The 22,214-nt window shown below is 49.4% G+C and overlaps 2 protein-coding genes across 2 annotated transcripts in view; both read right to left on the minus strand.

Moving 5' to 3' along the window:
• Nucleotides 1-6,788: 6,788 nt before the first annotated feature.
• LOC101343723 (histone H2A type 3-like) lies at nucleotides 6,789-9,132 on the minus strand. The gene has a single exon (XM_023739039.1). It carries the CDS (start codon nucleotides 8,585-8,587, stop codon nucleotides 8,195-8,197), a length of 393 nt encoding a protein of 130 aa, XP_023594807.1. The 5' UTR covers nucleotides 8,588-9,132; the 3' UTR covers nucleotides 6,789-8,194.
• Nucleotides 9,133-14,768: 5,636 nt separating this feature from the next.
• Nucleotides 14,769-22,214, minus strand: part of RNF187 (ring finger protein 187) — a 25,358-nt gene continuing 17,912 nt past the window's right edge. The window contains exons 4-7 of the mRNA XM_023739098.1: nucleotides 20,895-20,925; nucleotides 20,727-20,819; nucleotides 18,402-18,623; nucleotides 14,769-17,526 (exon numbers count right to left, since the gene is read on the minus strand). Of these exons, the coding sequence (XP_023594866.1) occupies nucleotides 17,524-17,526; nucleotides 18,402-18,623; nucleotides 20,727-20,819; nucleotides 20,895-20,925 (349 nt within the window). The 3' untranslated portion in view covers nucleotides 14,769-17,523. The remainder of the gene's footprint in view (nucleotides 17,527-18,401; nucleotides 18,624-20,726; nucleotides 20,820-20,894; nucleotides 20,926-22,214) is intronic.

A 22,214-nucleotide genomic window follows, 5' to 3' on the forward strand; every position in this document is an offset into this window, starting at 1 on the left:
TGCGAGCTCTTGGGCTCCTTCTCCTCTGCTCTGAGCAGAAATCCAAGAAGCAACCAAGGGCAGGTGAGCAGTCAGCCTGCTTTTCAAGACTTCCTAAAAAATCAATTTACTGAGCAATGTAGGGATTCCCTGACCCTTTAGTTATCTGGGAGCCCTGGTGTCATAGTGGTTAAGAGCTGTGGCTGCTAACAAAAAGGTTGGCAGTTCAAATCCACCAGCAGCTCCCTGGAAACCCTAAGAGGCAGTCCTATTCTGCCCTACAGGGTCACTATGAGTTGAAATCAATTCAATGGGTTTAGTTTCGGTTAGTTAGCTGTAGACCTGATTTGCATAATTACTTCTTCCACTCGGCAGCAAATTAAAAGCCGTCTTCCATTTTCCAGCTATTTGGAGCAGAGCTCTGGAAAAAAATACCTCAATTTTTATTGTTTCTAGCTTCCTACCATTTCTTGATCTGTCAAACACATAGTGAAATAGGAAACAATTTTTCAGCTTTGTGATTACTGGGATAGTCATGGTGCACATTGTAATTGTCCACAAATGGGACAACAGTTGTCGTGTTGAATTAATGTCATAGTTCCTGTTAATGTGTGACCCTGCTAATTTGCCCATGTAAACGAGATTACCACCGTGCCAGCAAGTCAAGCAGAAAGGTGAGCATGCTTGTGCCAAAGCAGAAGGGAATGAAATGCAGGCGTGATGTACAGCTGGGAAACAGAATGCTTACAAAAAGAACCAATTTAAAAAAAGAAAGGAAACAGAAACAGCAAATCAAATAAAAAATGCAGCTTTGTTTCATATGGAGAGAGAGAAAAATATCTTCTTCCTTTCAGTTGTTAGGAGGAAACCTGCAGCGAAGTTCTGAGAAGCCAAGTGTGGGTTTCCGTGCTCAGCGGCAGTGCTGGGAACGCCCCGTCAACACAGGAGACCACAATGCTGTCCTCCATCCGCCTCACCTGCAGGGTATGAGCGGACTCTAACCAGATGGCTGCCACTGATCTTTGTCAAGCTTCCAACCCAGGTGCAAAAGACAGTTTGTCCATCTCCTAGTTTGGGGACACTTTTGTTTTATTTGGCACTAAGTTTTATGCATGAGACTTCCTTGCCAGTGTGCCAGAAAGTTAGCTTATCTGTTTCAGCATGACTCCAGAATATATGGATCACCCCTCTTTTTGCCTTAACCGCCAGTACCAATACTAGTAGCCGAGTCGACTCGGACTCATGATGACCCCATGTGTTTTCAATGGCTTATTTTTCAGAAGTAAATCACCAGACTTTTCTTCTGAGGTGCCTCTGGGTGGACTCCAACCTCCAAACTTGTGGTTAGCATCAAATGCATTAACCATTTGTACCACCCAGGTGTTCCTGACTGTGGGAAGCAAGTATGAAATTCCTGCCTCCAGATCCCAAGGGTTAAGGTTTACTTCCGCCTGCTCAAACACGTTCCCCCACCTCTACTGTCAACATCATTTTCCACTTGTTTCTTGCCAGCAGAATCCAGATTTTGGTTTGGGTGGTAATGTGCTCAGTTCCCGGGATACAGAATATTGCTAATCCAGCCTTACCCCTACTCAGTTCTATCTCCACATGGCCACCAGTGTTCCTGATCAAATGCAAATCTAATGAGATCTCTCCCTGGATTCTTTTTCCACCGTTCCCCATCACTTCCAGAAAATGTATTTATTGATTCAACAAATGTTTATTGATCACCATTTTTAGGCACCAGTGATTCAGTAATGAATAAGAAAACTCACCTCAATATTCAGTAATAAAACACCTCCCACAAATATTTACTAAGCACCGAGACCCCAAGCACTGTTCTAGGTGAGAACTCAGTTGTTAAGATGACAAGGTTCCTGTCCTCACAGATCTCCCTTTCTAGTGGGAGCCAGGGGAAAAACATGAAAAGTGACACCTGGAAATAGGTGCTGGGCAGAGTATTAACTGGAGTCCTCTGATAAGGGGATGCACTAAGGAAGGGGCCCACTTTCGTTGCCAGCTGCGTGGTAAGGATCAGCGTGAAACCCATCCCCAAAATGTGGAGACTGATCCAGTCCTCACCTTCCCACTTCATCCTTGTCACCAGCGGCCCAAACAGCATTCTCTCTGACCCTAGCCACCTGGAGCTGGGTCAGAGCTCGCAAGCTCAAAGGACACGAGCCTTCAGACACCGAACAGTCAGATGCCAGCCCAGTTGGCTCTTTCAGCTTCTTTGGGTTTGAGAATTTGCTGCAATGACTCACAAACTCACACAGAGAGTATATGATACTTAGGACTCCAGATTTACTACAACCCAAAAGGATACAAATGAAGACGTGCCTAGGGTGAGGTCTGAGGGATCCCAGCACTGAGCTTCCAAGGCCCAAGAGACCCACAACCCTCCCAAGAACAGATGTTCTTGCCAACTAGGAAGCTCAGCTGAGCTACTGTTCAGGGCTCTTGCTGGCCTCCCCACTTAACCATGATAGATTACACCATGCTCCCTGAGGCTAGTCAACATTGGCCCACCAGGTGGTCCCCCTTGGTCTGGTCGTCCTCAGTCATTAGCCTCAGCTGTGGGTGGTCTGGCTCTCAGGAACCAAGACCAAAGGGCAAATTGTTTTCTGCCCCTCACAGAGGCCTGGGACGGTCAGGAAATTTAAGCGAAGCCATGAAACTCAAGCATGAGCAGCCGTGCTGCAGTTAGAAGAGCTGGTGAAGGCCGCCCGGCACCCGTCTTCACTGACCAGGGTCCTGGGCTGCTGTTGAGCGGTGCTGGTTAGAGTGGGTCAAGGCTCTTTTTTTTTTTTCCTTAATGAACATGTTGCAGAAAATTTCACAGATTTTCCGAAAGAGACCCTGGCTGGATCTTTTAAACCTGTCCTTGTAGACAGCCAAGTCGGAAGGCTGGAGAGGGTTATAGCTGGGGGATTTAGATCTGATTCTTACTGGTATGGTCCCGTTCATGCAGGTTGTCCCCTTGTGATCAATTATTAGTTACTTGATGGTTATTCATTGTATTATTAATAGTTACCATTAGTTATTAATGTTTAAAATTATTAATCATTACTAATTGTACTGCTTTTCAGTCTCAAAAATGTCCCAATTGGGAAAATAAATTATATGGGCACCTCAATTATAGCTTTTTGTTTATTACAACAGGTTCCTCCAAAAGTTAAACACAGAATTACCATATGACCTAGCAATTCCAATTCTAAGATTGAAAACAGGTATTCACACAAAAACCTGAACACCAATGTTCACAGCAGCTGTATTCACAGTAGCCAAAAGGTAGAAATGGCCCAAACATCTGTCAGCAGGAAAATGGATAAAGAAAATGTGATATACACATACAATGAAATATTACTCAGCCATTAAAAAGGGAAGGAGTACTGATACATGCTACAACATGGATGAATCTCATATACATTATGCTCAGTGAAAGAAATGATAATCACATAAGGCCACATATTATATGATTCCATTTATATGAAATGTCCAGAATAAACAAATCCATAGAGACAAAACATAGATTGGTGGGTTGCCAGGGGCTTGGGTGGGGGGGTGGTGGTTAAAGGAATGAGGAGCAACGTGTTAATGGGGACAGAGTTTCCTTCCGCGGTGATGAAAATGTTTTCAACTAGATAGAGGTGGTGTTTGCACAACACCGGAATGCCACTGCATTGTTCACTTTTAAATGGTTTATTTTATGTGAATTTTATCTCAGTCAAAAAGCACATATTAGGGCAATTACACACTCCAGAGATAAGCTTGAAGATATGTACAGAAAGGGCAGTTGACCATAAATGCCTTATTCCACGCAGCCTTTGGGCTCCCCAGCCAAGCCTCCCCTCATTCACCATCTGCCGTGCCTGGGGTGGCTCTTCCCCTGCCACCTTCCACGTGGTGCTCTTCTGCATTCCCACTGCCGGATGTGCCCCAGTTCAGCAGTCTCCTCGCCCACGTCTGCCTGCCCTGCACCTTCCCAACTGAGCTGTCTTCTTGGGTGGTTTATCTTCAGACCCACCAGCTGGCCATTCCCACCAAGTGGCTGAACTTCAGATGCCACCACGATTCATCCAATCACACTTGACCTATCTGCAAAGTGCTTCTCCCTGGACTTGTAAGACACGAGCCTGTCAGAAGTTGTAGTCCTCTGATGCCCAGACCTCTGTGACTTTGTGCACTTGTGTTTCAGGGGCCTTCTGGCACACCAGTGTCCAGCCTAGCTCCGGTCCTATGGATTACCACTCTCTTGTCAAAATCTACTCTGGGACCCATAACCACTTCTGACAGAGGACAGTCCATGTCCTTTTCAACAATTCCAGCTTTCAGATCATCACCAGACTTCTTCTTCAAAAAGCATCTGGGAATCACCACCTAACGTCTCTCCCAGTCTCCCCGGGTAACATCAGTCTCCTTTGTGCAGTTTCTGCAGTGAACAGTACTGAGTCCTAACAGTACCAGAACAGAACGAGACCGAGGGAGTGATGCAGCACCTGGGACTGCGAGGGTCCAAGGAGAGCCCTGCGCTGCCCAGGGTGGGCGGAGATCCGAGGCAAGCTGGCCTCAGAGAACGGTCAGAAACACTAAAATACACACAATTGTAGCGACCAAATGAAAATGGGTGGCAACAGTTGAGTGTCACCAGGGAACCCAGCTGAGTGTCCAAAAATGACAATGATCGTGATTTCTTCCAGTGCTGCACAAACAGTAGGTGAGGATCCTCAATAGTAAAACTCAGGTTAAACACACACACGCAGAAAAGCAGAAGTGTCAATGCAGGTAGACGAAAAAGCCAAATGTGAACCATAGGGAGAAACTATCCACTGAACTCTGGGGCTTGACCAAAACGCCTTTGCGGCCGCTCCTGCTGCTGAATTAACCGACGGCTCAGAATGAGTGAGCCCAGTGCTTCTCAGAGCTGAATTTGCAGGCAAACCCCAGGGACTGTGTTAAAATGAAGATTCGGATTCAGTGGGTCTAGAGTGGGTCCCGGATCTTGCATTTCTAACAAGAGCCTGGGTGATGCTGATTCTGCTGGTCTTCAGACCACACTTTGGATGCCGGGAATTAGTATCAAAAAAGAGGTTATTTTACCTCAGTGTTCTCAGTTGCCGTGGACTCAATTCTGACTCAGGGCGACCCCAAGTGTGCAGAACAGAACTGCGCCATAGGGCTTTCAAGGCTGTGACCTCTCGGAAGCAGATCGCCAGGGCTGTCTTCCAAGGTGCCTCTGGGTGGGTTTGAACAGCCAACCTTTCAGCTAGTATTGAAGTACTTAACTGTACCTTATTATTAAAATAAAGATGTATTTTTTTCCATCCAGGTTCACAGACAATCTGATTTAATCCAGGTTAAGAACCCCTGCCTGAGAGGTCATCTGATCCAAACCCAACATTTTAAGGAAACCGGAGTGACCTGTGGACAAGGAAGAGCTCTGGGCACCGCCTGGAACGTCAGGGCCGTGGGAAGGGCCCCACCAGAGTCACTGTCCTGCACAGCGGGAGCACGCAGCTTTGCTGTAGCCCAGTGGTCAGGAGGGTCTCCTACCAGGGACAGGCAGGAGGAGGTGGAAAGGAGGGCTCAATGCTTAGGGGACACTGAGCTTCTGTTAAGGGTGATGGAAAAATGTGGGGACAGTAAGTGTGACAGTTGAACAGCATGATGAACCTACGTTAAGGTCACTGAACACTGAAGAATGTTGAGATGGCAAATGATTTGTTACGGAGATATATATATATATATATATATTTTTCAGTCTTGGAATTTTTTATTTCCCCTTGCAATGTCTATTTCTCAGTCACCCATCTGCTGCCTTCCCACTTCTGTCCGTTCATCAGCCCAATTCGTGTTCAAAGCAAAATGTTCACAGTTAAAAATAGCGTTCAAATGATCAAACGTAAAAAAACCCAAAAAACACACCTTTTTGCCACTTCTTTGAAGGCGCTATGATAGGCTGCTGCAGCTTACATTCTCTTTGGTAGAAAACAATGTCGCATATTTTTAAAGAAAACACAGTATGATACCTTATGTGGAATTTAAAATAATTTTATAAATTTAGGGACATTCCATATATAACTAGCATAATTTTTAAAAATGAGATGTGAAGCATCTGGCAACAAAACAAAAAGGCAGAGTCTCAACTCAGGAAGCCAGAGCCCAACGGCTGCCCCAGCTCCATCCAGCTGTGTGGCCTTGGGGGCAACTTACCCCTCAGCCTCAGGCTCTCATCATTAAAACTGGTCCAATGGTCCAGCGTGCCCTAGAGCGTAAGGGAGTGTTTGTGCCTATGAACGCCTAGCACCGCACCTGGCCCAGTGTAGCGACTGTTATCAGTGAAACAAACTCAGGCCTCATCGACAGCAGCTGGGCATCAGGATCTGCCGCTCTGGCAAGTCAAGCAGTATCTCTGAGCTCCAATTTCCACTTCTGTAAAATGGGTGGAAATGTCACTTCCAACAGTGCCTTTGGAAGCACAAATAAATCCTATTTGTGGAAGTGTTCTGATAACAACGAGATGCAATTCAGAGGGAAAGCATCATTCTTCTCACACTATGTGGGTAACAAAGCACAGCCAGGGCCAATGGCAGAAAAAGTCATGTGGCTGTTGTCAGTTGCCACCCAGCGGATTCCAACTCATGGCAGCCCCGTGTGTGTACAGCAGAACTGCCCCACAGGGTTTTCAACGCTGTGACCTTTCGGAAACAAATCGCCAGGCCTATCTTCTGAGGCGCCTCGGAGTGGGTTTGAACCGCCAGCCGTTCAGTTAGTGGTCTAGCATTTAACCATTTGTGCCACCCAGGGACTCCTAAAATAAAAATTTTAAAAAAGAAAGAAAAAGCCATAGAAAAAAAAAAAACAAGTAGCTGTTTATTTTAAAAAAAAGTTAGCCGAAACCTACCTGGGCAAGGCAGTCCAGCAGCTATGACCCAGGTCAATAAACCTTTCAGAAAGTCTCTGGCCTAGGGACCCACCTGTACAACGCAGAAGGGGTGTCTCAGTGGAGAGCTGGGAGACAAGGAGCAAGCAGGAGGAATGGAACCCTAAACTTCTCTGAAAGGCTTTTCTGCAGGCAGCCCAGTTGCTCTGTGTTCCGAGGTTTCTTAGCTGACTCTCAACCCGGACTAACACGTACCTGGAGACCTTTCATCCGCTGTTCAAGTTCAGAACTGCCCGACACGGATCCCAAATGAAGGGAAGATTCTGGGGGAAAGCTCAGATCTGCTTGTCTGGCGCCTGGGGTTAGCAGCAAAGGAGGCCACCTGGGTTCCTGCTAAAAAGTTACGACCTTTCTGCACACAAAAATCATCCTGGAAGCTGGAAGTTTTCTGCCGAACTTCTCTCTTCCCTGGACTTTGTCTCCCTCATCCCAACCAGGACTCACCGACTGCAGAGGCAGTGGACTTGAGATTCCCGGATGGAACTCGTCTAAGGAGGGGTGGCGGAGGGTGTCAGTGCTGCCAGACTTCACAGAGGCCACTGGCGCTTCAAAGGATCGAGATCTGCTTGATTAGGAGGGTTCTGAGTTGCGCGGCTTACAATGCCACGGGGACATGGGCTGCTAACTGAAAGGTTGTAAGTTCGAGTCCACCCAGAGATGCCTTGAGATGAAGGCCTATTGATCTACCTCAGAAAAACCAGCCCTGTGGTGCACGGTTCTACTCTGACACACATTGGGGCGGGGGGGCTGTGAGTGGGAAGTAGACCCCACTGGCAGCTGTTAAAAAAGAAAGGCAGGGTTTATATCCTAGACTTGGGGGCAGAGGCCTAAGTGAACCAGGAGGAGGGAGACCCCCGGCAGAAACAAGCCCTGAGCCAAGATCTTTCCTACCACATGACCTCTGGTCTGGGCAGCAACGTTCAGGCTACAATTGGGGGTGAGGGAGGCATCCCTTCAACGGCAATTTAAGTACCCCAGTATAACCACCTTATTCACCCCACTACCCCCCATCCACCCGGGTCCACGAAACCAGAGGGCACTGTGGACCCAATCGAAATTGCTTGCGTTACGCCAACGTTGATTGGCCTAGGCTATTTAGAGCGAAAGCAACTTCAGTCACGTAGCCATCTGCGCTCACTCTCTTCAGTGCAAAGACAGCATAAAGACAGGAAAAAGAAAAAAAATCACCAGCTCTTCTCCTGGCAATTTGAGTGGCTCTGAAAAGAGCCTTTGGTTTCTGGGGCCGGGAGCCCGGGCGGCCGGTGAGCCGCCTCACTTGCCCTTGGCCTTGTGGTGGCTCTCGGTCTTCTTGGGCAGCAGAACCGCCTGGATGTTGGGCAGGACGCCGCCCTGCGCGATAGTCACGCGGCCCAGCAGCTTGTTGAGCTCCTCGTCGTTGCGGATGGCCAGCTGCAGGTGGCGCGGGATGATGCGCGTCTTCTTGTTGTCGCGGGCCGCGTTGCCCGCCAGCTCCAGGATCTCGGCCGTCAGGTACTCGAGCACGGCCGCCAGGTACACGGGCGCGCCGGCCCCGACGCGCTCCGAGTAGTTGCCTTTGCGGAGGAGACGGTAGACGCGCCCCACTGGGAACTGCAGCCCCGCACGGGAGGAGCGACTTTTGGCCTTGGCGCGCGCCTTGCCTCCCTGCTTTCCTCGCCCGGACATGGCGTCTAAACGGCGTGGTCTAAAAGACTTGCTCCACCGAGGCGTGGGGTTTTATAAGCAATGTAGAGTGCGCGCTCCAAGCCCTGCCATTGGGCGCTGCCATGCCTGCAGCAGTCGCCAGTGGGACAGAGGCACTTTGCATCCTTGTACCTCATTGGCTGCTTCTATTGGTGACGAGGCCTGAGGTTTTGCCAATCAGAAACGACCCTGAAAGTCACGTCATTTACATACGGCCCTGTGCGCGCAGCAAGCACTGACAAAAGTGTGGTGTCTTTCTGCGTGTGCCCTTAGGGGCAGGTGTCCTTGAAAATGACCGTGATGGGTCGTGTTTGGGATTAGTCGCTTCCCTGCATGTGCGAGAATCGCCCTATCGACCCTGGTGGTTTGAAGGCAGAGGAATTAATCTTTCAGGTTAGGGGTTGTAGGTGCCACATTTTTTTTTTAGGCCCCCAATTCATGCTCAGTTTTTCATTGAGTTTGTGTTGAGGTTTAGTTTCTTAAAGGCTAATGGCCCTGAATACAATAGGCGAAAAGCTGCCGGGTCACTGTCGCAGTTCTGGTGGGTCTGGGCTCGAACGCCTGGCTCAGAACCAGCGCAGTCCCGAGACGTGGACCCGCCCCCGCGGCCGGGACGGGGTGGCCAGAGCGAAGCCCCTGGAGGGGCAATGTCTGTGCAGCACTGAAAGAAATCAAGATCGTTGTCATTTTTGGACACTCAGCTGGGTTCCCTGGTGACACTTAAGTGTTGCCACCCATTTTCATTTGGTCGCTACAATTGTGTGTATTTAGTGTTTCTGACCGTTCTCTGAGGCCAGCTTGCCTCGGATCTCCGCCCACCCTGGGCAGCGCGGGGCTCTCCTTGGACCCTCGCAGTCCCGGGCGCTGCATCACTCCCTCGGTCTCGTTCTGTTCTGGTACTGTTAGGACTCAGTACTGTTCACTGCAGAAACTGCACAAAGGAGACTGATGTTACCCGGGGAGATTGGGAGAGACGTTAGGTGGCGATTCCCAGATGCTTTTTGAAGAAGTCTGGTGATGATCTGAAAGCTGGAATTGTTGAAAAGGACATGGACCGTCCTCTGTCAGGTTAAGAGGATCTTCAGATAGCCCCCAAAAATACCAACCTAGAAGTCAGCGACCCTGAGATGGGGTAACCTTTCCCAAAACAAAACAAAAAAAACCCAAACCCGTTGTTGATTCCGATTCAGCAACCCTATAGGACAAAGTAGAACTGCCATACAGTGTTTCCAAGGAGCACCCCGTGGATTCGAACTGCCAACCTTTTGGTTAGCAGCCGAACTCTTAATCACCGTGCCACCAGGGTTTCCTTACCTTTCCCAACCTGACCTTAATTCCTAAAACAGAAATCCTTGCTGCGTCAGCCTGACACTGCAGTCCGGAGAGCCTCAGTTAACACAGGTACTTCACCTGCGAACCTCGGTCAGGGAGCTGGCTCCAACTGAGAGTGGAGGAGAAGGATCCGCAGCTAACCAGTGAAAGGCTAATGAGTGTGATTCCTGAGCCAGGCCTGGAGAATGGAAAACTTTAGAAATAACAAAAGAAAGGAATCTCAGAAAGAAAGGGAGAAGTTGCGCTTGCAAAGAAGCAGCGCCATTTTTAGTCATAACTAATTCAATGGCTGATCCAAGCTGTGGAAATGAAAACTTTTACAAATGGATAGTCTTGTTCTCTTGTCCAGTAGGAGATACGTACTTCTAGCGGTCTTGAATTCCATCTTGCTCAGTTTTCTGTTGAGTTTTTTCAAATCTGCCAACTCTTATCTGTAAATAAACAAGACTTTAGAGATAGCTAGTGTCCTGTGGGAGCCCTGGTGGCACAGCCATTAAGAGCTCGCCTGCTAACCAAAAGGTCAGCAGTTTGAATCCACCAGCCGCTCCTTGGAAACCCTATGGGGCAGTTCTACTCTGTCCTTACTAAGAGTCGGAATCCACTTGATGGCCACAGGTAACGGGAGTGTCATGTGAAGGTCCCTGGGTGGCACAAGTGAAGCATTCAACTGCTAGGTTGGCAGTTTGAACCCACCCAGAGGCAGCTCGGAAGACAGGCCTGGCGATCTGCTTCTGAAGGGTCCCAGCCTTGAATCCCTATGGAGCAGTTCTACTCTGCACGCATGGGGTCGCCATGAGTTGGAATCAACTTGACAGCAGCTAACAACAACAGTGTCTTGTGAAAGTTTAATTCTGGTTTACTTCTATTGATGACATTGTTTTAATTGAGAGTTCTTCATTTTTAAATAGTATAAATACTTCCAATGTTTATTTGTAAAATATAAATTACTTGCACATTCCTCTCTTCATGGATGGAGGTTTAATAAAACGTGAGTCCAAAAGTATTTTTCCAAAAAAAGACTTTAAATAATCTTTGTCTCAAAGTATCTATCTCCAAGTTGGAAAAGATTCCCATTAAGAAACAAAGTACCTCAGATATGCATTGTCTGAGTAATCTGATTTGTGGAATGAAGGTGAGGAGGGGCGGGGATCTGGGACATCTGCTTCCTCTGGCAAACCTTAAAAGCTTATTTTCAGAGTAATTTTGACAGTTACTTAGTTATTTTTGTCGCCTCTAATCCCCTTCTGTGCACCAGCTTTCTCCTGAAAAAAATGTTAAGAGCATGCTGAGACAGGTCTTTAGACCTGCTGTGGGTAGGTAAGGCTGCTTACACTGTTTGTACACTTGAGGGAACTTGGAGAGAGGTCCAGGGCAAAAGGGTTTCAAAGCTATTGTTACTGGGAATCATTTCACAGCCACGGTCTTTAATACTGAGAAAGAAATTGAAGAAAATATTCTGAGGTGACAGAGCACAGCCTCATAAGAAGTCTCAAAATGAAGGTTAATCGTAAGCTCACGTGAAATCCAATGTAACACTGCCAGAGAGATCCATTCTGAGTTTTTAAGACTGAGTTAGGTTGTTTGCATGTTATAATAATGAAAGCATTCTTTTTTCATTTGTTTCAATGGTTCCCAACCTTCTCCAGTATGCATAATAAATGAATAAATAAACCAAACCCATTGCCTTCAAGTCGATTCCAGCTCATGGTGATGCCACATGTGCAGAGCGGGACTGCGCTCCATTGGGTTTTCAAGGCCGTGACCTTTCAGAAGCAGATCACCAGGCTTGTCTTTCGTGGCGCCTGAGTGAGTTTGAACTGCCAACCTTTTGGCTAGTAGTCGAGCACTTAACATTTGCGCCAGTTTTAGCCACTAGTTACCAAAAACCCAAACAAAGTGACTGAAATGATCAGGAAAGCTCATTTTCTTACACGAGACGTCCTGAACTAGGGCTGCCTCAGGAGGGACTGAATCAGCAGCTGGACAGCTCCCCTGCTCCTTCTCTTTCCCATCTGCAATCCTCTGGGTGTCTGTCACCTTTGCTGTTGTCCTTCCTGTTGGTTGTTACTCCCTTTGCCCTCATCCCCCAGTCCTTTTCTCCATTCTCTGCCTCATAGGCAACTATTCAATGGGATCCATTTCGGTTTTGTTTTTTTGAAGAGTTATTGCAGATCACAAATTTTTCTTCTATGTACATATATTTTGAATTTAGGTAAATGGTTCTATGTTTTATACTTCACTTTGTTTCTTAATTTTGTGACTCAGCATCATGCCTGCATGTTGCTGCGTGTCAATATTATCTGTCCCTAAGGGCTGCAGAGTAAGTACTATGTGGTCTACACCCCACCTCACCCCCCATTTTACCTTCTGATCCTCCAAGTGAAACACCCAACGTTACATCTCCTTATGGCCCAAGGAGAGAATTTCTTTGGAATCTGTTACTCAGGAGTGCAACTGCTGGGTCATAGGGTCATTAAGCCCTTAACGAAGCCTGCCAGATGGTGCTCCAGAACGCTGTACTAGTCTGTAGCCACCAACAGTGCAATATGAATAGATAATTTAACAATGTGACTTACAATGGGGACCTTCAGCCATGGTGTAGGAGAGGGGCAGGAGACAGCTTTCCCCTCTCCACCAATCTAACAGTGCAAAGACATTACTTTTATGGGTGTGTAATTTTCATTGTGCCCAAAACTGATGAGTTTGAGTATCTCTTCTTAGGCTTCTAAGCCTTTTGCAATTGCTTGCTCATACCCTTCGCCTGTTTTATTTTTTTCATTCCAGTTGCTTCTTGTTCCTGAACTGCAGGAGTTCCTTGCATAGTCTAGGCATTAGCCACGTGGGTTTTAGACATGGCAAATACCTTCTACTCCTCTGTGTCTCTTTATTAACCCTGTCCCTGGGACTATTGGTTGAGTAGAAGAGGTGTTTTTTCTAAGCTTAAACATCTCATCTGTGGAAACCATTTGAAACACCAATGGTCCACAGCCTCTCTGCTAGTGGAAGATAAATGATGTCATCTTTTTCAATGAACACCTTCAGCAGCTCTGGGTATTTCTTCCTCATGTTCTGTGGCTCTAATTTCCCATCAGAGAAAGAGCTGAGGGACATCTTACCATCAATGGCAGTAGGCAGTTGATCCACAGGTTTTCATAAGAGGTCCTTGTTAGTCCCTGTCCTTAAGACTGACAACAGCCCCTCTGCCTGCCCGCACCCTCTGGAAGAAGTTGCATCTGCATTCTAGGAATTCATCAGCAGACTGACCTCTTCCCGGAGCTTTCTGGCACATGTCGTATGTGTACATCTAGTCTCGTGCACATCTTGTAACAAAACTAGTTCTGCTGCATCGTCTCCATATTTCCCTTTCTATTCCCTCAGTCATGGGGACCCATGTTGCCTCCAACTTCTTAATTCAGTTCTCCAACAATGATTCAGTAACCATCCTTGTGCATGTCTCCTCAAGGAACTGTATTAGAATCTTTTTGGCATACCAGTTCCAAAAGAGGAATTGCTACATCGCAGGGTATGCATATTGTGTAGTTGCCCAAAAAGAGGTCTGCTCTTTGCCCTCAGTTCTCAGAGGTGATCTCTAAGACCTTGGAATGTCACACCTGATATGGCTTTGCTTGCCTGGGGTTCGTAGGTCACAGTGAATAATCTAACAAAGTGATTTGTTGGGGGACCTTGGGTCAAGCCAGATAGTGACAATATGATTTAGGGTGGGAGCTGGCCATACGAGATGGTAACAGTGTGATTTAGGGTGGGGACTTTGGGTCACGCAGCTCAACTTCCTGAGGGGCTAGAAACTGAGATCAGCCGAGTGGAAAGTCAACCTTCCTGCGTGATGGGGCCCCAATAAAGATGCTGGGCACTGAGACTCAGTTGAGCGAGCCTTCGTGGTTGGCAATACTCCAGCGTATTGTCACATATCAATTTCTGGAAAATAACATTGCCCTGACTCAACAGGGAGAGGACAACTGGGAGCTCCGTGTTTAGCACTTCTGTATTCCACATTTAGTACTCTGCCCTGTGTGTCTGTTCCTTTGACTGGTTTTAATTTGTACCTTTTCCTATAATAAACCATAACCATGAGTACCACAGCTTTCAATAAGCTCTCTTAGCAAATGATCAAAACTGGGGGTGGTTTTGGGAACTCCCTGAACTTACAGTGGTGTCAGAAGTGAGGGCAGTCTTGTGTCTGCGTTTCCTCTAACTTCACAGTTGGTCTGACTCACACATATATTTGACCCGACTGTTCTCCAAATGGCTGCACCAGTTTACTCCCCCTTCATAGTATCTAAGAGTTCATCTAATGCTACATCCTTACTAACACTTGGCATTATCTAATTTCAGTCAGTCTAAAAGAGCTAAAGTAGTTATTTCATTGATGCTTTAATTTGCAATTCTCCAAAACTGCTCTAATATTAAGATAAAGTCAAAGGCCTGCAGTGTTGGGAGAGTTCCCAGGATCCTTACACTGTTGGAGAAAAAGCTCCTCCTATTTAACAGATGGGCCCCTACACCCTCTTCCACCACCCACTGCCTGGTGGAACAGGGACAAAGGTGCTCTGGGCTCCTCTAAGGCTGACCACTGCTAGGGATGACATTGGCTTGTCCAAGGTCATAGTCTGCTGGGGCTGTCGTGAGATCTGGATGTAGCTGTTGCAGCTTTCCCACCTTCTAGAAAAGAGCAGGAGCTACAGAAGCCACCTTCGTGCAGGGCACAGCAGCACCTGCATAAACACCCTGTTGGGGTGTCACCCCCCGTAGGACCAGTGGCAGGAGTGGCTGAGGGGTACAGGCCAGATTCCAAAAAAGAGGCAGAGAAAGCTAGATGGATCAGATCTAGCTTTATTAGGGAACTTACAGAGGTTGGAGCCAAGATTCTCAGGATGGACAGTCGAAGCACGGAGTCACCCAGGTAGAGGTCCACACAAGGCAGTATGGGGTGCGGGTTTATATACTTAGTGCTTACGTGCAAGGATACATGTAGGGGAACTCAGAAAAAAAATGTCTCATCTATGACGGATGGGGTTGGTTTGTACTAGTGAGTGGCTTCCAACTGATGTTACCACAGACTCGGGTGTCTGGTGTGTTTTCTTCCTGGCCCAGGTTGCCACCTGGTCAGGTACTCTGGCTCTCTCCCAGAGTCCTCTGCAGACAGGACCCATCTTGTATTGTTCACGGCCCTCAGAAGGGGCACAGAGGGAGGGAGGCCAGGCTGACACAGAGCGGAAGGAGGGAACAAAAGCAAACAGGCTGAAGCAAACGCAACTTCATTCGCCACCACATGAGAGCCTGCCCGGGCACCAGGCAGGCGTGCCTCTAATGGCAGGATGACAACACGCTGCTTGGGTGCACGAGAAAAATGCCACGCGTCATCGGTATGAAAAGCTTGATACACAAACGGGCCCCCCTGACGACAGCTCACTTCTTACCAAAACCGGTTTCCAGAGTGAATGTGCACGGACACAAAGCTCAGAGGCACGCCCCTGGCAGTCTTCTCTGCAGCCATCCACCAACTCACCAACACCTGCTGGCCAGGACATCTGCACCACCGCCTGCGCCCACGCAGCACGCGCACGGCTTCTGACTGTCCTGCCCCAGCGTTCAACGGCTGCACGCCGACGTGACTGCACGCGGCTGGGACACGTGCCTGATGGGCTAAGGACTCGCTACAATGCCGCTGTCATGCCCTCCTGTAAGCCGCCATTCACAATCACGACCTCTTACAGTATTCGCTGTTACAGCTCAGCTGAACGTGTTCACCGTTACGCAGAATCGTACAGTGTGGAAATCCCAACACCCACCCACACGGGCCCTCAGGGGTGCTGAGGTCGTTGCCCAGACTCCTCAAGCCATCACATCTGAGGCTCTCTGCGGCTCGAGGAAGGAAGACAGTGGTGTCACCTGCTTCTTGTGGAGCAACGGCACCAGGAGGAAGTCCTCGCCCCTCACGACAACAGGCATCTAATTAACGAGTAAGCTGCTACCCCTGGAAGCCGACGGCAGTATCCTGTCGTATGTCGAGGCTGGAATTCAGGCGCTCTACCCAGACAACTCGGAATGTTTATGTGCATCCACATGCTCACCTCTCACTGCCGTCTATTACGAGCTGTGTCCTCCTAACTCAGACTACTCTACGCACACTGAAGCCGCAGGCGCTGCTCTACCACTGAATCACACATCCTGCTAAAGCAATTGTCACAGGAACTAAGAGCAGTAAAGGGCGGTGGGCTACCGTGAGATGAAATACCACGGTGAGGCCTGGAGACCCGTGAGCTCCTCAGAGCTGTCATGGTCTGGAGATGGGCTGCCTGCCCAGGGCCTGGCGGCCTCAGACTGCTGCCAGCCCAGCACTGCTTCCTCACAGCCCGAAAAATGTCCCATTCGGCTCAAGGCATGACAGGACAGTGAAGAAGAGAGAAGGGCAAGTCAGGCAAGAACGGCAACAGGTAACACGAGCCCACCGAGAAGAGGCAGGACGGACGAGGATAGCTGCACAACTCCCAGCAGGCGCACCTTGGGGAGGCACCCCCCGGATGAGGGGCAAAACACTGTTCTTCCCCCCTCCCTCACCCCTGCTCCCCGCTCCTCCTTCCCTTTCTTTCTTTTTCCTGAAAAGTTGGGTTCTGCTCACAAAACAATGAAGATGAGGCAGCAGTGTTACAAGAGCCCTGGCCGAAGCTCAGAGGAGCCTCAGGGCTTCCTGCTGCTGACACGGAGGTGGGTCCAGGCTGTCTCTGGGCCCACAAGGAAGCCTGCGGAGACATTTCTGTGGACTCCGCCCTGTAGGTGCATCTTTCTGTGAGCGCACACTGTCAGGGGGACTGGCAGCCAGAGTGACAGTGGAAGGCAGACAAGCCCTTTGCTGATGGTAAAAGGCCTGAGCCCCAAACACAGGCAGTGACCCAAGTGGTAGCTCAAATGCCTCCCTCCTCCCCACCCAGGAGTCATGATGCCCCCTTTGCAATGACTCCTCCTGGAAGCTAACCCCAAATTTAGCCTTAACTGATGTGCCTTACGCATCTGCCAAGTGATCTCTGGGCGAGGGTACCAATGTCCAGTAGGACAACCCTGCCTTAAGCCTCATTGAAAAGGTACAGCACCTGGTTCCCTTGGCATCTGAGAGAAATGTCCCAAAGCACAAGAATCTAGACCATCTAGTAACCAGACCATCACCGTGGGCAACTGAGACTCCAGACAAATTTCTGAGGAAAGCTATATATCAGCGACAGGAGTTTTATGAAGAGATGGAATACAACCGGGCTAAAGTCTCCCTGTGAGAAGCCTCTACTATAAAAATGTTTGCAGTCTCAAAAACATTAACACCTCAAAGAAAATGGAAAACGAACACTTGGATGAAAATTATTATCTTGAACAACCAATGGCAGGGGCACCTACAGGTGCTTTTCAATGTCTACATGTTAATGGTTCAGATAGAAAGGGCCCTGGGATGCAGAACGGCCAGAGGCCTGGAAGGAGGCCTCGAGGAAGGGCAGAGGGAGGGCCTGTAAGCCAGCGTGTAGAAGCACTTTCTTCTGCCTCAAGCTCCAGGAGGGATCCCTCCTGCTGGGCCAGCGCCATCACTACACAGGGGAGAAAAGAGAGAGACAAACATGTTCAGGGATTTCCAGCACCAGCACTTCCTGGGTGCCATGTCTATAAACATCAGAACCCAAAGAAACGACACCAACCCCCAAATCTCTTCCAGAGGCCTCGTAACCCACAACGGCCGTGAGCGGCTGAATTGCTTAGAGCTGATTCCGTTGGCCAGTGTTGCTAGGGGTGAAAAGGAAACCTATCAGACAGGAAAAGGGAAGGACTGGGAGTTGCTGATTCCAGGATCATATATGACAAAAAAAGCACAGAATCAGTTGGTCGTAGGTCTTGAGTTTGAGGCACGGAATTGGGTCAGAAAGTGTGAAGAGAACATCCGGCATGAGAGCCAGATGGCCACGGGACACAGCCACCAAGAGGTGGTGACCCACTGCACTCCTAAGCGGGTGCCTCAGGTGCTCGTTCAGCCCATGACCATAGCTCTTGTCCTCAGGACCCCAGGGTGAGGGGCCAAGGTGTCACGCTGCTTCAGCATCAGGGGTACAATCTCCCTTCATCAAACTTCCCTTCCCACTTGGAAGCCTAGGACACCATGCTCCTCGGATTAAAATTCTTCCAAGTATCTCTCCTGGATCACCCACTCCTGAAATTCAGTCCCAAAAGGCTACAGTAAATAGAAGTCACGCAGTATTTTAAAGCCTCTTCTTTCGGTAAATGACTTTGCTAACATGCTTCCTCCTGTTTCTCCTATCTACGCTCTGATCTGACAATCTCGGAGATTAGGCATTTCTTGAGAACGCAAGCAAATCTCTTCAACCCTTTGCAGTCGCTGCCTCATCAGCACAAGCAAGTAGAAACACCCCCCCGAGACGAGGGGCTCAAGCAAGGAGGGTGCAGCACGCACCTGCAGCAGCATGCTGAGGCCCAGGTCGCGGTGCTTCTTCTCCAGCTCCGAGACCGCCTGCAGCAGGGTCCTGAACCTCTCGGCTGGATCGGCACCCTCGTCCTCCGGCGGCTCCTCCGCCTTCTCCGCCTCCTGTAGGAAATGCTCTTCCTCCTCGACAAAAAAGGCGCGCAGCTTCTTATAGTCAGTCAGTGCCTTCTTCCTGCGGTCCATCACGTGGCCCTACGCACGGGCAGTTAGGGAAGGACGCTGGTGTCTCCGAGCGGGCACATCCACACGCTCCCCACCCTGTCCTGGGTACACCCTCCCTGCTACTGATGCCCTCGTCTCTGGCAGAAGAGAAGAATGCTTGCTGTAAAGCACTCAGCTCTACCTGGAGACTGCTGGGGGAACGGTCTGCCTCTACCCTCCCATCCAGGCCGTCTAAGTAAAGGCCTTGGGCCCAGAACATTCTTTGATAAGGAGGCTGGGAACTGGGTCACTCTCTCTCTCTCGCAGTTCCTTCTCCTTATCAGAGAAGCCTTCCCCTGTTCTGGGCACAGTAACTTCCTCTGTCTCCTTCACATGTGTGGGCACCATGTGGCATCTGGCCAACCCTGCTTCTACCTCTGTTCCTGGCGGGGAGGCAAGAGGCTCTCTGGACTACGGCACAAATGGGGTGAATGGAGAACGCCTGCCCTGCACTGGCCACGTGCGGGACGAGCCTGCTGGCCACGGGGGATCAGTGCCTGCTGGTGATGCTGATCTCCCGCTGCCTCTTCTCTGCGTGAGTACAGCGTTTCCCACCTGCTCGTACAGCGTGGGTGTGGTCTTCCGCTGGTGACTGCTGTGAGCCCTGGGTATTGACAAAGACCCTGTCTGCCCTCCACTCCTACAGACGAGGGGAAAGACAAACGTCCCCCGGGCGTTGCTGCCAGGTTAACATACACGCCCGTCTCTCTAATGGCCTTCCCACCATTCTTATCTGAACCCCAAAACCTTCATGCTAGCCTTTAACGAAAACATTCAGACTTTCCACTCAGCCTTTTGGCCGGTCTTCAACAAATACTTAACCGAGAGAAAAAGGAAAGAACGGTGGGCTGAGACTCTGAATTTCCCAGGTTGTCACTGAGTTCTTTGGGCCACACAGTGATGGTGACAGCAAGGGTAAGAAGGACCACCTTTTGTCACCGACACAGAAAACAAACCACAGCGGGATTCCTGCCCAGGCTCCTCGGTTCAAAGTACCTTCAGGGGCCCCTGCTCGTGGGCAGACATGGCACACCACAAACTCGGTCCTTTCAGTTTAGAAGGCCTCTTTCATCTTAAGTGTCTCTACCCAAAATAAAAAGGTTTTATCGAAGGCACCTATCTGCTAAAATTTGTGGACAAAAACGGTACTCAGGGAGGGGGGCACACAGGGATACTGGAAAAGCTGGAGGGCTCCAAAGCCTCAGTATCATTTGGCCTCAGTTCACACCACTGTGCTTATCAGAGGAGAGAATCTAAGAGCAGTTCACCAAGGGTGGACCGTGCTGCTGGGGCCTGATTTGCACCAAGTTTCCAATTTACCACCTCTGTGGCTGTCTGCGTAAGGCATGCGCTTCAGGACTCCGGGGAGTGGGGGCCAGGGCCGGGCTGGGAGCTAGAGGACAGAGGACTGCCCCCTGGGCTGGGACTAGTGGCTTTTACCTGGGCAGTGCAGGCTTCACAAGCAGAGAGCTTCTCCAGCTCTGACAAGCACCCCGCTTTTATATGTTGAAAAAGGGCTGATAGGGAAGTTACGAAAGCCTGAGGAACCAGTACAAATTTTACTACATGGAAGAAAAGGAAATAAAAGTTTAAACTAATTTGTAATTTTGTCAACGAGTCATCTAAAATAATTCTAGTAACCGTTACATTTTATACGCTGTTGTGGAAAGCACCGCCACAAAGCACCACAAGAAAGCCACGCTTATAAAGTCCTTCCAACACGGTCACTGAGCAGAAATAACTGTGCTGCCTTCAGATCAAAATCAAGAGTATTTCAAAGGGTTATTTACCAAAAAGGATGCTGGATGTAGCAAAACACCCATACACATAAACCATGGAGAAAAAAAGAGAATCCCCAAACACTGAGGCTAAATTATATTTGTGAAATACCCACAAAAATCCCTAGAAAAATACTGATTCAAAACAGCCTCCTCCAGTCGACCAAGCCAAGCGGCTGCCCATCAGTTCGGTCAGCCTGCTTTGCTTAATCCACTTTCCCTTTGTCCAGAGTCACGTGAGCAGCATGCGCCAGGAAGGGTGCAGATGTTTCCGATTTCACTCAGACCTGAGGGTGCAAACTGGTCAACCACTTGCCTTCCACACAGCAGCTGCTGATTCCGCCTGGCCGTGCAGATCTCGAGCGTCATTCAGGTCCTTCCTCATGATCTCCACAGATCCCTTGTTCTCCTGGGAGAGAGAGGCGGGTTACGTGCGCAGTGGGAGATGATCTCCCTCAGGACGTCCTGAAGGTCCAAGTCATACACCTTCTGCGGCCTCCACCTCATGCCCAGCCCTGTTCAGAGGGTGGGCGTTATACCTGATTCAGTCTGACCTTCCCATAAATGACACCCAAGCGACACTCTTTGCTTGTCAAACATTATAAAGAAGAGGCTGCAGGTGCAAATGCTTCCCACTTTAACAGGTTTCTCCATAGCGCTGACTAATCTCTTTCCAGAAGGAAATCTGATAGAAAAACTCACTAAGAAATCACCCCAGTAACTGAAGCTCTTCCTCCTCCAGGCCCACAGTGTCTACTGAGTCACAAGTCCAGTGACAGAAGCCGCATCTGCTACAACACACGTGCTCACGCTTTTTCTGAAGGAATTCAGACTGGCAGGTACACCACAGTTAAGGTGGTTGTCTGAGTCGTTTTCCAGACTCAACTCTACTGACTATTCCTCCCCTAATGAGAGTACAGTCTATAAAGAGGGACTACACAGCCTTCTCCAAGTCCTCCTTCACTAGAACTGGGGTCCGTCTGGTCTGGACGGGAGGAGCCCCCACAAAGGGAAGAGGAAAGCTCAACCCAGTGTCTGGGCCAGGAGCTGGGTGTGCAGGCCCCCTGCCGTACCTCTGTTTCCCCACCCATTACCTAGGCCCCGATTCCAGCACCCACCCCTTGGGTTTCCCCTGAGGCACAGACGAGCTATTGCTGTAAACCCCAATAAGGTATGCACTAGAATATGCTAGTTTTTTTTTCTCTCCTGGTGACCCGGTACCAGAACCTAATGGTTTTTGTACCCAGGGTCTGGTCTCAGTCTTTATTCTTTGGGCAAACAACCCTGGTTCCTCCCCTAGGCTGAGCCTTATGGCCTATTTATATACCAAATGACAGGTGCCCCGTGCAGTGGCGGAGAGTACAAGGGAAAGATTTGAGAACATGGTGGCTGAGGGGGGAGACCCAGCAGGAATTGAACTAGAAGGACAGCAGGGCTGGGAGCGCACACACTCAATGACAAAGGGGCTAAAATCTTCATCACCCACACAATAGAAACATGGGGACTTTGGAAGGAGGGCAGGGGAGGGGAGTGACGCCGAAGGGCGTCATGTCCACATGCAGGGCAGGTGACCAAGGGGCCTGACAGTGTGAGGAGGAGACAGGAGCCCTATGGGGGCAGCCCAAGGCCATAGATGGACACGACTGGGTATGGAGATGAGAGGACACGGCCGGGGATGGAGGGGAGGATGACAGGACTCAGCTGGGGGTCGGGGAGGTGACAGGACTCAACGGGGGATGGAGGGAAGGTGACAGGACACGGGCGGGGATGGAGGAGGGGAGGTGACAGGACACGGGGATGGAGG

This window comes from Trichechus manatus, unplaced genomic scaffold (assembly GCF_000243295.1).
Source record: "Trichechus manatus latirostris isolate Lorelei unplaced genomic scaffold, TriManLat1.0 scaffold00128, whole genome shotgun sequence".
NCBI lineage: Eukaryota > Metazoa > Chordata > Mammalia > Sirenia > Trichechidae > Trichechus > Trichechus manatus.

Bases quoted from the DNA above. Each gene is read 5' to 3' on its own strand.
- LOC101343723 (XM_023739039.1), bottom strand. From the start codon at position 8,587: ATGTCCGGGCGAGGAAAGCAGGGAGGCAAGGCGCGCGCCAAGGCCAAA.